General features: G+C 51.1%; 1 protein-coding gene across 1 annotated transcript in view; it reads right to left on the bottom strand.

The window, feature by feature from the left end:
• Positions 1 to 1,004: 1,004 nt before the first annotated feature.
• LOC132808362 (gastrula zinc finger protein XlCGF26.1-like) overlaps positions 1,005 to 14,482 on the bottom strand; it is a 39,582-nt gene continuing 26,104 nt past the window's right edge. Inside the window, exon 4 of the mRNA XM_060822109.1 lies at positions 1,005 to 1,963. Coding sequence (XP_060678092.1) covers positions 1,202 to 1,963 — 762 coding nt within the window. The 3' untranslated portion in view covers positions 1,005 to 1,201. The remainder of the gene's footprint in view (positions 1,964 to 14,482) is intronic.

The raw sequence follows: 14,482 nt of genomic DNA, 5'->3' as shown, positions 1-14,482 counted from the left end.
GGCCCATATCCCTCCAAACCCTTCCTATTCATATACCCATCCAAATGCCTCTTAAATGTTGCAATTGTACCAGCCTCCACCACATCCTCTGGCAGCTCATTCCGTACACACACCACCTTCTGTATGAAAAAGTTGCCCTGTAGGTCTCTTTTATATCTTCCCCTCTCACCCTAAACCTATGCCCTCTAGTTCTGGATTCCCCAACCCCAGGGAAAAGACTTTGCCTATTTATCCTATCCATGCCCCTCATAATTTTGTAAACCTCTATAAGGTCATCCCTCAGCCTCCGACGCTCCAGGGGAAACAGCCCCAGCCTGTTCAGCCTCTCCCTGTAGCTCAGATCCTCCAACCCTGGCAACATCCTTGTCAATCTTTTCTGAACCCTTCCAAGTTTCGCAACAGCGGGGAGACCCAGAAATGGAAAAGACTGAAGGGGGAAGTCAGCGGTAAATCTTTTGAAGAGGTTACAAAGGAGAGACCTCTGTCTGCAGCGGGAATGACCCCCACAGTAGCAGGTCGAGGTGGACGGCATTTAAGGAGAAGCTGGTTACAGACGTCAGGGAGAAAGGAACTGAAGGGAATGCTGCTGTAAGGGAAATCAAATGTGAGCGAGTGAAGGGGAGGTGCGTAGAGGCTCACATGGGTCAGAAATACTGAGAGAGACCAGTTGAGCTGAAGGACCTGACTGGAGACTCAATGGGACAGAGAGTGAAATCTTGGATCCACCTGCAAGAGAAGGAGAAACACGTGATTTACCTCCAGGATTAAGCAAGTCCCGCAGATTCTGCAGATCACTTTATTGGTCACAGCACTGAGTATAGGGGTTGGGGTCTGGACAGGACGTTGGTTAGGCCACTTTTGGAATACACAGGAACCTCGATTATCCAAAGGACACATGCAGGGTGTATTTCAGTCGCTTGACGATTAGATCCCTTCCAGTGTGGAAACAGGCCCAACCAGTCCACACTGACCCTCTGAAGAGTAACCCACCCAGACCCATTTCCCTCTGACTAATGTAACTAACACTACAGGCAATTTAGCATGGCCAATTCACCCTGACCTGCACATCTTTGGACTGTGGGACGGAACCGGAGCACTAGGAGGAAACCCACGCAGACGCGGGGAGAATGTGCAAACTCCACACAGTCTGTCGCCTGAGGAGGAATGAAACCCGGGTCCCTGGTACTGTGAGGTAGCAGCGCTAACCACTGAGCCACCGTGCTGGTTCATCTAATTCTGGATAATCGAAGTTCCTCTGTATTATGTGCACTTCTGGTCTATCGGAAGGATGTTCCCCCGTGTGGACCCGCTGGTGGATCTGGAGGCCGGACGAGTGGGGGAAGCCCTTGCCACAGATGGAGCAGGTGAAGGCACCCTCGCCGGTGTGCACCTGCTGGTGCCGCAGCAGGCTGGACGAGTGAGAGAAGCCCTTGCCGCAGACGGAGCAGATGAAGGACCGCTCCGCGGTGTGGACCTGCTGGTGCCGCAGCAGGCTGGACGAGTGAGAGAAGCTCTTGCCACAGACGGAGCAGCTGAACGGCCTCTCCCCGGTGTGGACCCGCTGGTGGGTCAGCAGGTGCGACGAGCGGGTGAAGCCCTTGCCGCAGACGGTGCAGGTGAAGGGCCGCTCCCCGGTGTGGACCTGCTGGTGCTTGAGCAGGCTGGACGAGTGAGGGAAGCCCTTGCTGCACACCAAGCAGGTGAAGGGCCGCTCCCCGGTATGGACCCGCTGGTGCTTGAGCAGGCTGGACGATTCGCTGAAGTCCTTCCCGCACTCGGAGCAAGCGAACGGCCGCTCCCCGGTGTGGACCCGCTGGTGGGACAGCAGGTGGGGCGACTGGGTGAAGCCCTTGCCGCAGACGGAGCAGGTGAAGGGCCGCTCCCCGGTGTGGACACGGTGGTGGATCTCCAGCATGGAGGGATAGCGGAATCCTTTCCCGCAATCCCCACACTTCCACGGTTTCTCCATGGCGCGCGGAATGCCTCCTGAGACTTCCTTTCCCCACAGTGGGCAAACTGGCTCAGGCACGTGCCCCTGTGGTTCAGGTAAAGATGATACTTTAAGAGCCTACTGAAGCAGACAAAAACGTTCAAAGAATTTTCCCCTTCTGGACTGAAAGAGGGACGTCTCTCCTGTCCCACGAATCAAGGGGCTCTGTCAGACCTTCACATGGTACTCATTTGGGGAGCTCTACCTGCAAAGCTGCTCTTCTCATATCCTGTGAAAAGGGGATTACAAAAGTCATTGCTGCCTGCACATGACAGGAATTCAGAACAGATCATTCTAGTTTCTGTAGAACTTCCCTAAAACAACCAAGTTACAATATGCAGATGCCAGTGTTGGGCTGGGGTGTACAAAGGTAAAAAAAATCACACATCACCAGGTTGTAGTCCATTAGATTTGTTTAGAAGTTCGAGCTTTCAGAGCTCTGCACCTTCATCAGGTAGCTAGTAAAACCTCCAGGCGAAAAAGACAGCAGATGCTGGAGATCAGTGTGGTGCTGGAAAAGCACAGCAGGTCAGGCAGCATCCGAGGAGCAGGGAAAAAATAAAAAAAATCGACATTTCAGGCAAAAGCCCTTCATCAGGAATGAGGAAAGAATGAGGACACTTTCCTCATTCCTGAAGACGGGCTCATGCCCGAAACCTCGATTCTCCTGTTCCTTGGATGCTGCCTGACCTGCTGAGCTTTTCCAGCAACACATTTTCAGTTCTGATCTCCAGCATCTGCAGGCCTCATTTTCTCCTATAACCTAGAGTTGTGATTTTTAACTTTAAAAAGTGTTGCAAATCTCCACCCCACACACACACAGACACACACACTTTTCTTCAATTCTCACTCTGCTGTTTCTGATATTACCCATCCCCCAGTATTGTCCAGAAAGGGACTTATTACCTAAAAAAGCTGTAAAACTCCATCCCACACACTCTTTAACTCTTGCTGTACCTAATATCCCACCTCCCTCCCCATGCTCCAGCAGGGTCTGACTGATGCTCATTGACTGAGCCACACTCACCTCTTCCTGGACACAGGGACCCTCCAGACCAACACAACATCAGCTCCCCATAACCCCCCCGCAACGGCGCATGTGCAGGAGCATCCGGTCACGTGAATCGAGGGACCGCCGTCGTCACAAAGACCGCGCGTTCATTGGACGAAGTGCCCGTCCGTGCGGCGGCGCTGGTCTTTGTGACGCCCACGTGACCTCTCTCCTCCACCAACCCCCACGCGCCCCTCCCTTCACCTCGACACGGGGAGGCATGACCAATGGGGAGCTTTGGAGGACCGGAAGGAAGGTTGGTCCTCCTACCAATCAGAGCATCCCCTCATTGTCTGAATGCGGAAGGTGGAGCATGAGATCCTGCTGCTCTCTCTCTCTCTCTGAATGAAGATTGAGTGTTACCCCAGACTGCACCAACCTCTGTGAGTACAGCACCCTCTCTTCTCACCCCTCCTATTCCATTTCTTTTCTCATTTTGGGATTAAACTGTTGGTTTGTAGGAAGTGAAGTGAAAGGAGGTGAACTCAGGAAAGGTGCATATGCTGGATGCATTGGTCTGGATCGCTGTCTCTGTCCCTCTGTGTCTCTCTCTGTGTCTGTTTGTCTTTGCTCCTCTGTGTCTGTGTCTCTCTCTCTCTCTGTCTCTGTCTCTCTCGTGTCCTTCATCAGGAATTGCGGAGGGGGAGGGGTGGAAAGGGTGCGGAGAGATAAATAGGAAGGTGGGAGTGGGGCTGGGGGTAAGGTAGATATGCAGGTTGGGGGGGGTGGTGATGGCAACAGGGTGGAGCAGATTGGTTGGAAGGAAGATGGACAGGTGGGACAGTTCAAGAGGGTGGTGCTGAGTTGGAGGGTTGGAGCTGGGGTGGGAGGGGGAGGGAATGTGAGGAAACTGGTGATATCGATGTTGATGCCATGTGGTTTCAGGGTCCTAGGCCACCTGATACCTGGAGGAAGAATGCCTCTGCATTGGGACCCTCCAACCATACAGGATCAATATTGATTTCACCAGTTTCCTCATTCCTCCCCCTCCCGGCCCCTGCCCAATCCCAGATACAACCCTCGAACTTGGGACTGCTCTTTTGAACTATCCCACCTGTCCATCTGCCTTCCCATCTATCTGCTCCACCCTCCTCTCTGACCTGTCACCTTCTTCCCCCGCTTTCATCTACCCATAGCATTCTCAGCTCCCTTCCCCCAGTCCCACCTCCCTCCCATTTATCTCTCAGTCCCTTTGGGCCCACCCCACATTCCTAATCAAGGGGTTATGCCAAAAACATCAAACCTCCTGCTCCTCAGATGCTGGCTGACCTGCTGTACTCTTGCTGCACCAGACATTTTGGTGCTTATTTGTCTGGATGTTCTGATGTGACCCATTCGCAGATGTGAAGTCACATTCGAGAAAAACTCCTCCATGGAATGTGGGCTTTCTTTTTGGCAAGGCCAACAATGTTTTTGTCACTAACTGCCCTTCAGACAAGAGGATTGCCAGACTTTAGGGGGCATTTTAAAAGTCAAGCACGTGAGCCATCATATGCAGGCAGCACCAAGTTAATGCTAGCGGGTTTCCTTCCCTGAAGAGCGTTATTGAATCAAATGGGTTTTCAGAAAAGTTTCATTCTCTCAATGACTGAGACTAGTTTTCAATTCAGATTTTTAAAAAAATTTAAATTTAATTTCCCCAATGTTTGTTTTTACTGGTATTTGAACCCATGAGCCCAGATTATTTGCCTGGTGCCTCTGGATTGCTGGTCCAGTGTTGTTGTAACATCACTGACTCGCCTGGACAGCATTGAGAGTCATACAGATGTATAGCACACAAAGAGACCCTATGTGCAACTGGTGCATGCCGAGCACATAGCCAAAATTGATCTAGTCCGATGTGCCAGCACGTCCCTCCAAACCCTTCCCATTCATATTCCCATCCAGATGCCTTTTAAATGTTGCAATTGTCCCAGCCTCCACCACTTCCTCTGGCAGCTCATTCCATACACGCACCACCCTCTGACTGACAAAGTTGCCCCTTAGGTCCTTTTTATGTCTTTTCCCCTCTCACCTCTAGTTCTGGACTCTCCCGCCCCAGGGAAAAGACCTTGTCTATTCACCCTATCCATGCCCCTCATCATTTTATAAACCTCAATAAGGTCACCCCTCAGCCTCCGATGCTCGAGGGAAAACAGCCCCAGCTTATTTAGCCACTCCCTATAGTTCAAACCCTGGCAACATCTTTGTAAACATTTTCTGAACCCTTTCAAGTTTCGTTTAACTGCACAGTAAAAATCATACTGGACTTGGATATATCTCGTGTTACTCTGCAATATGTATTTATTTATGGTTGTATAAATTTGATTTATAATTTATTTCTAGTTATATCATAGAGTGTTGTAGCCATGTTATGTGTTCAAAGTTTGGGAGAAGATAGTAGTGTTATGGATGCGGATCATTAGCTGTTTTTCTGTTTGTCCTATGTAGTGTTTTGTGCAGTCCTTATTGTGTACAAAATCCCATGCAAGGACTGCACAAAACACTACATAGGACAAACAGGAAGACAGCTAACGATCCGCATCCATGAATACCAACTAGCCACGAAACGACACGACCAACTATCCTTGGTAGCCACACACGCAGATGACAAATCAACATGAATTCGACTGGGACAACACTAGTATTATAGGACAAGCCAAACCGAGAACAGCCAGGGAATTCCTAGAGGCATGGCACTCATCCACAGATTCAATCAATAAGCACATCGACCAGACCCAATATACCGACCACTGCAGCGGACAGCTGGAACTGACAACCGGAAGTGGGCAGAGACAAACCACTATAAATGCCGGAGGAAAGATCACAGAAGCGCTTCACAGGAGGCTCCCAAGCACTGAGGATGTCACCTAGACAGGGGACGAAGCGTCTGCAATACAAACTCCCAGTTCGGCGAACAGAACCACAACATGTCATGTATTTCCAGTCATACCCGTTACAGGACAGGAGAATACTGGGCTCAATGCTGACTCTGTAGATGAATCTAGTCAGACTCATTCCTCTCTATATCCAGAGAGTCCTGTAAGTGTATTCCTCTATAGGGTCCCTCCAGTCTCACTTGGGTATTGAGCGACTCCACTACAGTCATCCTCAGAGCGAGCATGTTCTAGGTCTTGTTACCAAAGCAAAGTTCTTGCTCTGATTCTCTTTCTCTCCCTCTCTCCCCCCCCACATCTTGGTCTGTCAATATGGTAGAAAGAGAGGCGGGGGGGTGCAGATAACTAGGTTAGCAAACTGCATGAGGGTGGCATGGTGGCTCAGTAGGTAGCACCGATGCCTCATAGTGCCAGGGACCTGGGTTCAATTCCAGCCTCGGGCGACTCTCCGTGTGGGTTTCCCCTGAGTGCGCCGGTTTCCTCCCACAGTCCAACCTTGTGCAGGTGAGGGTGGGTTGGCCATGCTAAATTGCCCAGAGTGTTCAGGGATGTGTAGCTTAGGTGCACGTGTCAGGGGTAAATATAGGGGAATGGGTCTGGGTGGGATACTCATCACAGGGTCGGTCTGGACTTGTTGGGTCGGTATGGACTTGTTGGGCCAAAGGGCCTGTTTCCACACTGTAGGGGTTCTAATTCACTTTTCTTGGAGCTAGATCTGCCAAATGTCAGGAATCAGAAAAATTGGGAGGGAGCGTATTAGGTACGGCAGTAGGGAGAGTGTGGGGGATGGAGACTCACAGATTTTGGGTTATGGGCGTGGAATGAATATTCCGTGAAATCGATCTGTTAAACTCTGAGATTCTACGTGATACTGACAGCGATGACTTTCTAATTTACAGGCTTTCACAGGAGGATTTACCTGCATATCTTGAACTAATTGCCTCAGCCAGCTTGACTCATTGGGACTGGAATTTTATCGATCTTTTGAGTGGAGAAGGAGGATTGTCCCGCCTGCTTCCAGAGATCTGACTGGTAAAGCACTGAGATGCCGCTGTTCGAGGGTGGAGGGAGCTTTACCGGAGCGGAGAGTTAGCCAGCCGGCCCCCCGCAGCAGAGTGGGACGTCAGAGGGAGCGTCGAACCTGGAGGGAGGCCGCGCCGTGGGGAAACCGTGGAAGTGTGGGGAATGCGGGAAGGGGTTTCGAGTCCCCTCTGAGCTGGAGATCCACCGGCGCGGTCACACCGGGGTCAGGCCGTACCCCTGCCCCGGGTGTGGCAAGGCCCTTCACCCAGCTGTCCCACCTGCAGACGCACCGGCGCCTCCACACACCAGGGAGAGGCCTCTCACCTGCCCCGGGGGCGGCAAGGCCTTCAATCGATCGCCGACCCTGCGGACACACAGGCGCCTTCCCAACGTGATCACACGGAGTCGAAGTCTGCAGCGAATCCCACCCAGGACTGGGGGGGGATCGTGCCCCGTTCGAAGGCAATGGGTGAAGCGGGAAGGGAGCGAGGCTTCCTTTCTGCCGGACTGGCCGCTCTCGCTCCCTTTGCTTCCCGTGGGACCGATGCTGTTTGAGGCTGGGACTGCACGTTCCCCGGGCCAAAGATCTGCAGGAGCTGAGGAAGTGCACTCCTTTCACACCGGATGGTAAATCATGTTTGTCCCATCTATTTCGGTCTTAAATACCCTCCGTGACCTGGCCTCCCAGCCTCCTGTGGCAGTGAATTCCACAGATTCCCCACTCTCTGTCTGAAGAGGTTTCTCCTTATCTCCGTTCTAAAAGGGCTAAGGCTGTGCCCTCGGCTCCTGGTCTCTCCTACCAATGGAAACATCTTCCCAATGGCCACAGATAGATCAAAGTCAAATACGATAGCCTCTATTCCATTGAGTGTCCAGCACACTTTATAACACTTTGTAAAATCAGGAGGGCCATTGATGAGGTGAGTGGCAGGTGTCTTTTCCCGATAGAATAAAGAATATTCCAGCACAGGAACAGGCCCTTCGGCCCTCCAAGCCTACACCGATCCAGATCCTCTATCTAAACCTGCTGCCTATTTTCTCAGGATCTGTATCCCTCTGCTCCCTGCCCTTTCATGTATCTGTTGAGATACATCTTAAATGACGCCATTGTTCCCGTCCCTACCATCTCCGCTGGCAACACATTCCAGGTACCCAGCACCCTCTGCGTAAAGAACTTTCCATACCTATCTTAAATCTTTCCCCTCTCACTTTGAACTCATGACACCAGGTAACTGAGTTCTCCACTCTGGGGAAAAACATTTCTTGCTATCCACCCTGTCTTTACCTCTCATGATTTTGTTGGCCTCAATCTGGTCCCCCCTCAACCTCCGTCTTTCCAATGTAAATAATCCTGATCTATTCAAACGCTCTTCATAGTTAGCATCCTCCATACCAGGTAACATCCTGGTGAACCTCCTCTGCACCCTCTCCAAAGCATCCACATCCATTTGGTAATGTGGCGACCAGAACTGTACATGGTATTCCAAATCTGGCCGAAACAAAGTCTTGTATAACTGTAACATGACCTGCCAACTCTTGTACTCAATACTCCGTCCGATGAAGGAAAGTGTGCCATATGCCGCCTTGACCACTCTACTGACCTGCATTGCCATCTTCAGGGAACAATGGGCCTGAACACACAGATCTCTCTCTACATCAGTTTTCCCCAGGACTTTTCCATTTACTGTTTAGTTTGCTCTAGAATTGGATCTTCCAAAATGCATCACCTCACATTTGTCTGGATTGAACTCCATCTGCCATTTCTCTGCCCAACTCTCTAGTCTATTCTCCATTCTGCTGTATTCTCTGACAGTCCTCTTCACTATCTGCTACTCCACCAATCTTAGTGTCAACTGCAAACTTGCTAATGAGGCAACCTACACCTTCCTCCAAATCATTTAGATATATCACAAACAGCAGTGCTCCCCAGCACGGAGCCCTGTGGGACACCACTGGTCACCGTCTCAGTTTTGAGAAACTCCCTTCCAATACTATCCCTGTCTCCTGTTTCCCAACCAGTTCTCTATCCATCTAGCTAGAATACCCTGGACCCCATGTGATTTCACCTTTTCCATCAGCCTACCATGGGGAACCTTGTCAAATGCCCAAGTAAAGTCCATGTCTATGACATCTGCAGCCCTTCCCTCATCAATCAATTGTGTCATTTCCTCGTAGGATTCTATTAAGTTGCTAAGACATGACCTTCCCTGAACAAAACCATGCTGCCTATCACTCATAAGCTCATTTTCTTCCAAATGTAAATAGATCTTATCCCTCAGTATCTTCTCCAGCAGCTTCCCTACCACTGACATCCAGCTCACAGGTCTGTAATTACCTGGATTATCCCTGCGACCCTTCTGAAACAAGGGGAAAACATTATCAATTCTCCAGTCCTCTGGGACCTCACCTGTGTTCAAGGAAGCTGCAAAGATATCTGTTAAGGCCCAAGCTATTTCCTCTCTTGCTTCCCTCAGTAACCTGGGATAGATCCCATCAGGACCTGGGGACGTTGACCACCTTAATGCCTTTTTAGAATACACATCACTTCCTCCTCCTTATGCCGACTTGCCCTAGAGTATTCAAAGATCTATCCCTAACGTCAACATCCACCATGTCCCTCTCCTCAGTTAAACCTGACACAAAGTACTCATTAAGAAACTTGCCCATTTTCTCTGACTCCACACACATCTTTCCTCCTTCGTCCTTGAGTGGGCCCACCCTTTCTCTAGTTACCCTCTTGCTCCTTCTATATGAATAAAAGGCTTTGGGGTTGTCCTTAACCTTGCTCGCTAAGGATATCTCATCGCCCCTTTTAACCCTCTTAATTCCTCATTTCAGATTGGAAGAATATCGGGAAAGTAGGACCAAAGCTTTGTCTGTCTTCAGTCGCCTAGACCTTATGTATGCTTCCTTTTTCCTCTCAGCAAGTCTCACAATTTCACCTGTCATCCATGGATCCCTAATCTTGCCAATTCCATCCCTCATTTTCACAGAGACATCTCTCTCCTGAACTCGAATCAATTCTCTTTAAGAGCCTCCCAAATATCGAATATGGATTTTCCTTCAAAAAGCTGCTCCCAATCCACACTTCCCCAGCGCCTGCTGAATTTGGGTATAGTTGGCCTTTCCCCAATAAGCACTCTTCCTTTCGGACCACTCTCGTCTTTGTCCATGAGTATTCTAAACCTTACGGAATTGTGATCCCTATCCCCAACGTAATCCCCACCTGAAACTTCACCCACCTGGCCGGGTTCATTCCCCAACACCAGGTCCAATATGGCCCCTTCCCGAGTTGAACTATTTACATACTACTCTGGAAACCCTCCTGGATTCTCCTTACAAATTCTACTCCTCTAACAGTAAGTGAATCCCAGTCAATGTTGGGAAAATTAAAATCTCCTCTCACCACCACCTATCCTTCATCTTTCCATGATCTGTTTACATATTTGTACCACTATCTCACGCTCACTATTGGGAGGCCTGTAGTATAGTCCCAACATTGTTACTGCACCTTTCGTATTTCTGAGCTCTGCTGAAAATGTGTTGCTGGTTAAAGCACAGCAGGTTAGGCAGCATCTAAGGAATAGGAAATTCGACGTTTAGAGCATAAGCCCTTCATCAGGAATGAGGCAAGTTTGCCAAGCAGGCTAAGATAAAAGGTAGGGAGGAGGGACTTGGGGGAGGGGCGATGGAGATGTGATAGGTGGAAGGAGGTCAAGGTGAGGGTGATAGGCCAGAGCGGGGTGGGGGCGGAGAGGTCAGGAAGGAGATTGCAGGTTAGGAGGGCAGTGCTGAGTTGAGGGAACCGACTGAGACAAGGTGGGAGGAGGGGAAATGAGGAAACTGGAGAAATCTGAGTTCATTCCTTGTGGTTGGAGGGTTCCCAGGCGGAAGATGAGGCGCTCCTCCTCCAGCCGTCGTGTTGTTATGTTCTGCCGGTGGAGGAGTCCAAGGACCTGCATGTCCTTGGTGGAGTGGGAGGGAGAGTTAAAGTGTTGAGCCATGGGGTGGTTGGTCCGGGTGGCCCAGAGGTGTTCTCTGAAGCGTTCCGCAAGTAAGCGGCCTGTCTCCCCAATATAGAGGAGGCCACATCGGGTGCAGCGGATGCAATAGATGATGTGTGTGGAGGTACAGGTGAACTTGTGGTGGATATGGAAGGATCCCTTGGGGCCTTGGAGGGAAGAGAGTGTGGAAGTGTCGGCGCAAGTTTTACATTTCCTGCGGTTGCAGAGGAAGGTGCCGGAAGTGGAGGTTGGGTTGGTGGGGGGTGTGGACCTGACGAGGGAGTCACGAAGGGAGTGGTCCTTGCGGAACGCTGATAGGGGAGGGGAGGGAAATATATCCCTGGTGGTGGGGTCCGTTTGGAGGTGGCGGAAATGACGGCGGATGATACGTTGTATGCGGAGGTTGGTGGGGTGGTAGGTGAGAACCAGTGGGGTTCTGTTTTGGTGGCGGTTGGAGGAGCGGGGCTCAAGGGCGGAGGAGCAGGAAGTGGAGGAGATGCGATGGAGGGCATCGTCAATCACGTCTGGGGGGAATCTACGGTCCTTGAAGAAGGAGGCCATCTGGGCTGTGCGGTGTTGGAACTGGTCCTCCTGGGAGCAGATGCGGCGGAGACGAAGGAATTGGGAATATGGGATGGAGTTTTTACAGGGGGCAGGGTGGGAGGAGGTGTAGTCCAGGTAGCTGTGGGAGTCAGTCGGTTCATAGTAGATGTCTGTGTTGAGTCGGTCGCCCGAGATAGAGATGGAAAGGTCTAGGAAGGGGAGGGAGGAGTCTGAGACAGTCCAGGTGAATTTGAGGTCGGGATGGAAGGTGTTAGTAAAGCTGATGAACTGTTCAACCTCCTCGTGGGAGCACGAGGCAGTGCCGATACAGTCATCGATGTAGCGGAGGAAAAGGTGGGGGGTGGTGCCAGTGTAGTTGCGGAAGATGGACTGTTCCACATATCCTACGAAGAGGCAGGCATAGCTGGGGCCCACGCGGGTGCCCATGGCAACTCCTTTAGTTTGGAGGAAGTGGGAGGATTGAAAAGAGAAGTTCTTCAATACACGGAAGATAACAAATGTTCATCAAATTGATTCTTGAGAGGAGAGGATTCATGGATCAGGAGGGATCGAGTCGATTGGCAATGAATTCAATAGGTTTGAACAGAATGATGGGGAATCGCATGGGAACCGATAAAATTCCAGGAGGGATGGGTTCAGATTTTTGGGACATTGGGACCAGTTCTGGGGGTGGTGGGACTATTACAAATCAGACGAGCTACATCCGGGCCAGACTGGAACCAATATCCTTGGGGGTGCTTTTGCTAACGCTGCTGGGGAGGGTTTAAACTAATGTGGCGGGGGATGGGAAACAAATGAGGAGGTTCGTGGTCAGGAAGGAGGTAGTAACTAAAGCCTGTAAGGAGCGAGATAATAAAGTCAGTGTGACAAAGGGGAAGAGTCACAGGGAACAGATGATGAACACAAAGGGACAGGTGGTCTGAGGTGCATTGGTTTTAATGCAATAAGTGTAGTCGGTAAGGCAGATGGACTTAGGGCTTGGAGCCGTACCTGGGAGGATGATGTTATTGCTAATACTGAGACTTGGTTAAGGGAAGAGCAAGATTGGCAACTAAATATCCCAGGATATCGATGCTTCAGGTGGGATAGAGAGGGAGGTAAAAGAGGTGAAGGAGTTGTATTACTGGTCAGAGAAGCTATCACAGCTGTGCTGAAGGAGGGTACTATGAAGGACTCGAGCAGTGAGGTAATATGGGAAAAGTCCTGGGGAAAACTGATGTAGAGAGAGATCTGTGTGTTCAGGCCCATTGTTCCCTGAAGATGGCAATGCAGGTCAGTAGAGTGGTCAAGGCGGCATATGGCACACTTTCCTTCAGCGGACAGAGTACTGTGTACAAGAGTTGGCAGGTCATGTTACAGTTATACAAGACTTTGTTTCGGCCAGATTTGGAATACCACGTACAGTTCTGGTCGCCACATTACCAAATGGATGTGGATGCTTTGGAGAGGGTGCACAGGAGGTTCACCAGGATGTTACCTGGTATGGAGGATGCTAACTATGAAGAGAGTTTGAATAGATCAGGATTATTTACATTGGAAAGACGGAGGTTGAGGGTGGACCTGATTGAGGCCAACAAAATCATGAGAAGTATAGACAGGGTGGAAAGCAAGAAATGTTTTTCCCCAGAGTGGAGGACTCAGTTATCTGGGGTCATGAGTTCAAAGTGAGAGGGGAAAGATTTAAGGGAGATATGTATGGAAAGTTCTTTACACAGAGGGTGCTGGGTACCCGGAATGTGTTGCCAGCGGAGATGGTAGGGACGGGAACAATGGCGTCATTTAAGATGTATCTCAACAGATACATGAAAGGGCAGGGAGCAGGGGGATTCAGATCCTGAGAAAATAGGCAGCAGGTTTAGATAGAGGATCTGGATCGGTGTAGGCTTGGAGGGCCGAAGGGCCTGTTCCTGTGCTGGAATATTCTTTATTCTATCGGGAAAAGACACCTGCCACTCACCTCATCAATGGCCCTCCTGATTTTACAAAGTGTTATAAAGTGTGCTGGACACTCAATGGAATAGAGGCTATTGTATTTGACTTTGAACTATCTGTGGCCATTGGGAAGATGTTTCCATTGGTAGGAGAGACCAGGAGCCGAGGGCACAGCCTTAGACCTTTTAGAACGGAGATAAGGAGAAACCTCTTCAGACAGAGAGTGGGGAATCTGTGGAATTCACTGCCACAGGAGGCTGGGAGGCCAGGTCACGGAGGGTATTTAAGACTGAAATAGATGGGACAAACATGATTTACCATCCGGTGTGAAAGGAGTGCACTTCCTCAGCTCCTGCAGATCTTTGGCCCGGGGAACGTGCAGTCCCAGCCTCAAACAGCATCGGTCCCACGGGAAGCAAAGGGAGCGAGAGCGGCCAGTCCGGCAGAAAGGAAGCCTCGCTCCCTTCCCGCTTCACCCACTGTCTTCGAACGGGGCACGATCCCCCCCCAGTCCTGGGTGGGATTCGCTGCAGACTTCAACTCCGTGCGATCACGTTGGGAAGGCGCCTGTGCGTCCGCAGGGTCGGCGATCGATTGAAGGCCTTGCCGCCCCCGGGGCAGGTGAGAGGCCTCTCCCTGGTGTGTGGAGGCGCCGGTGCGTCTGCAGGTGGGACAGCTGGGTGAAGGGCCTTGCCACACTCGGGGCAGGGGTACGGCCTGTCCCCGGTGTGGACCCGCCGATGCCTCAGCAGCTTGGAGGACCCAATGAAGGCCTTGCCGGACTCGGGGCAGGAGAACGGCCTCTCCCCGGTGTGACCGCGCCGGTGGGTCTCCAGCTCAGAGGGGACTCGAAACCCCTTCCCGCATTCCCCACACTTCCACGGTTTCCCCACGGCGCGGCCTCCCTCCAGGTTCGACGCTCCCTCTGACGTCCCACTCTGCTGCGGGGGGCCGGCTGGCTAACTCTCCGCTCCGGTAAAGCTCCCTCCACCCTCGAACAGCGGCATCTCAGTGCTTTACCAGTCAGATCTCTGGAAGCAGG

The sequence above is a fragment of the Hemiscyllium ocellatum genome, assembly GCF_020745735.1.
Source record: "Hemiscyllium ocellatum isolate sHemOce1 chromosome 27 unlocalized genomic scaffold, sHemOce1.pat.X.cur. SUPER_27_unloc_5, whole genome shotgun sequence".
Classification (NCBI taxonomy): domain Eukaryota; kingdom Metazoa; phylum Chordata; class Chondrichthyes; order Orectolobiformes; family Hemiscylliidae; genus Hemiscyllium; species Hemiscyllium ocellatum.
The sequence above is the reverse complement of the archived record's forward strand: the minus strand, read 5'-3'. Positions and strand labels throughout refer to the sequence as shown.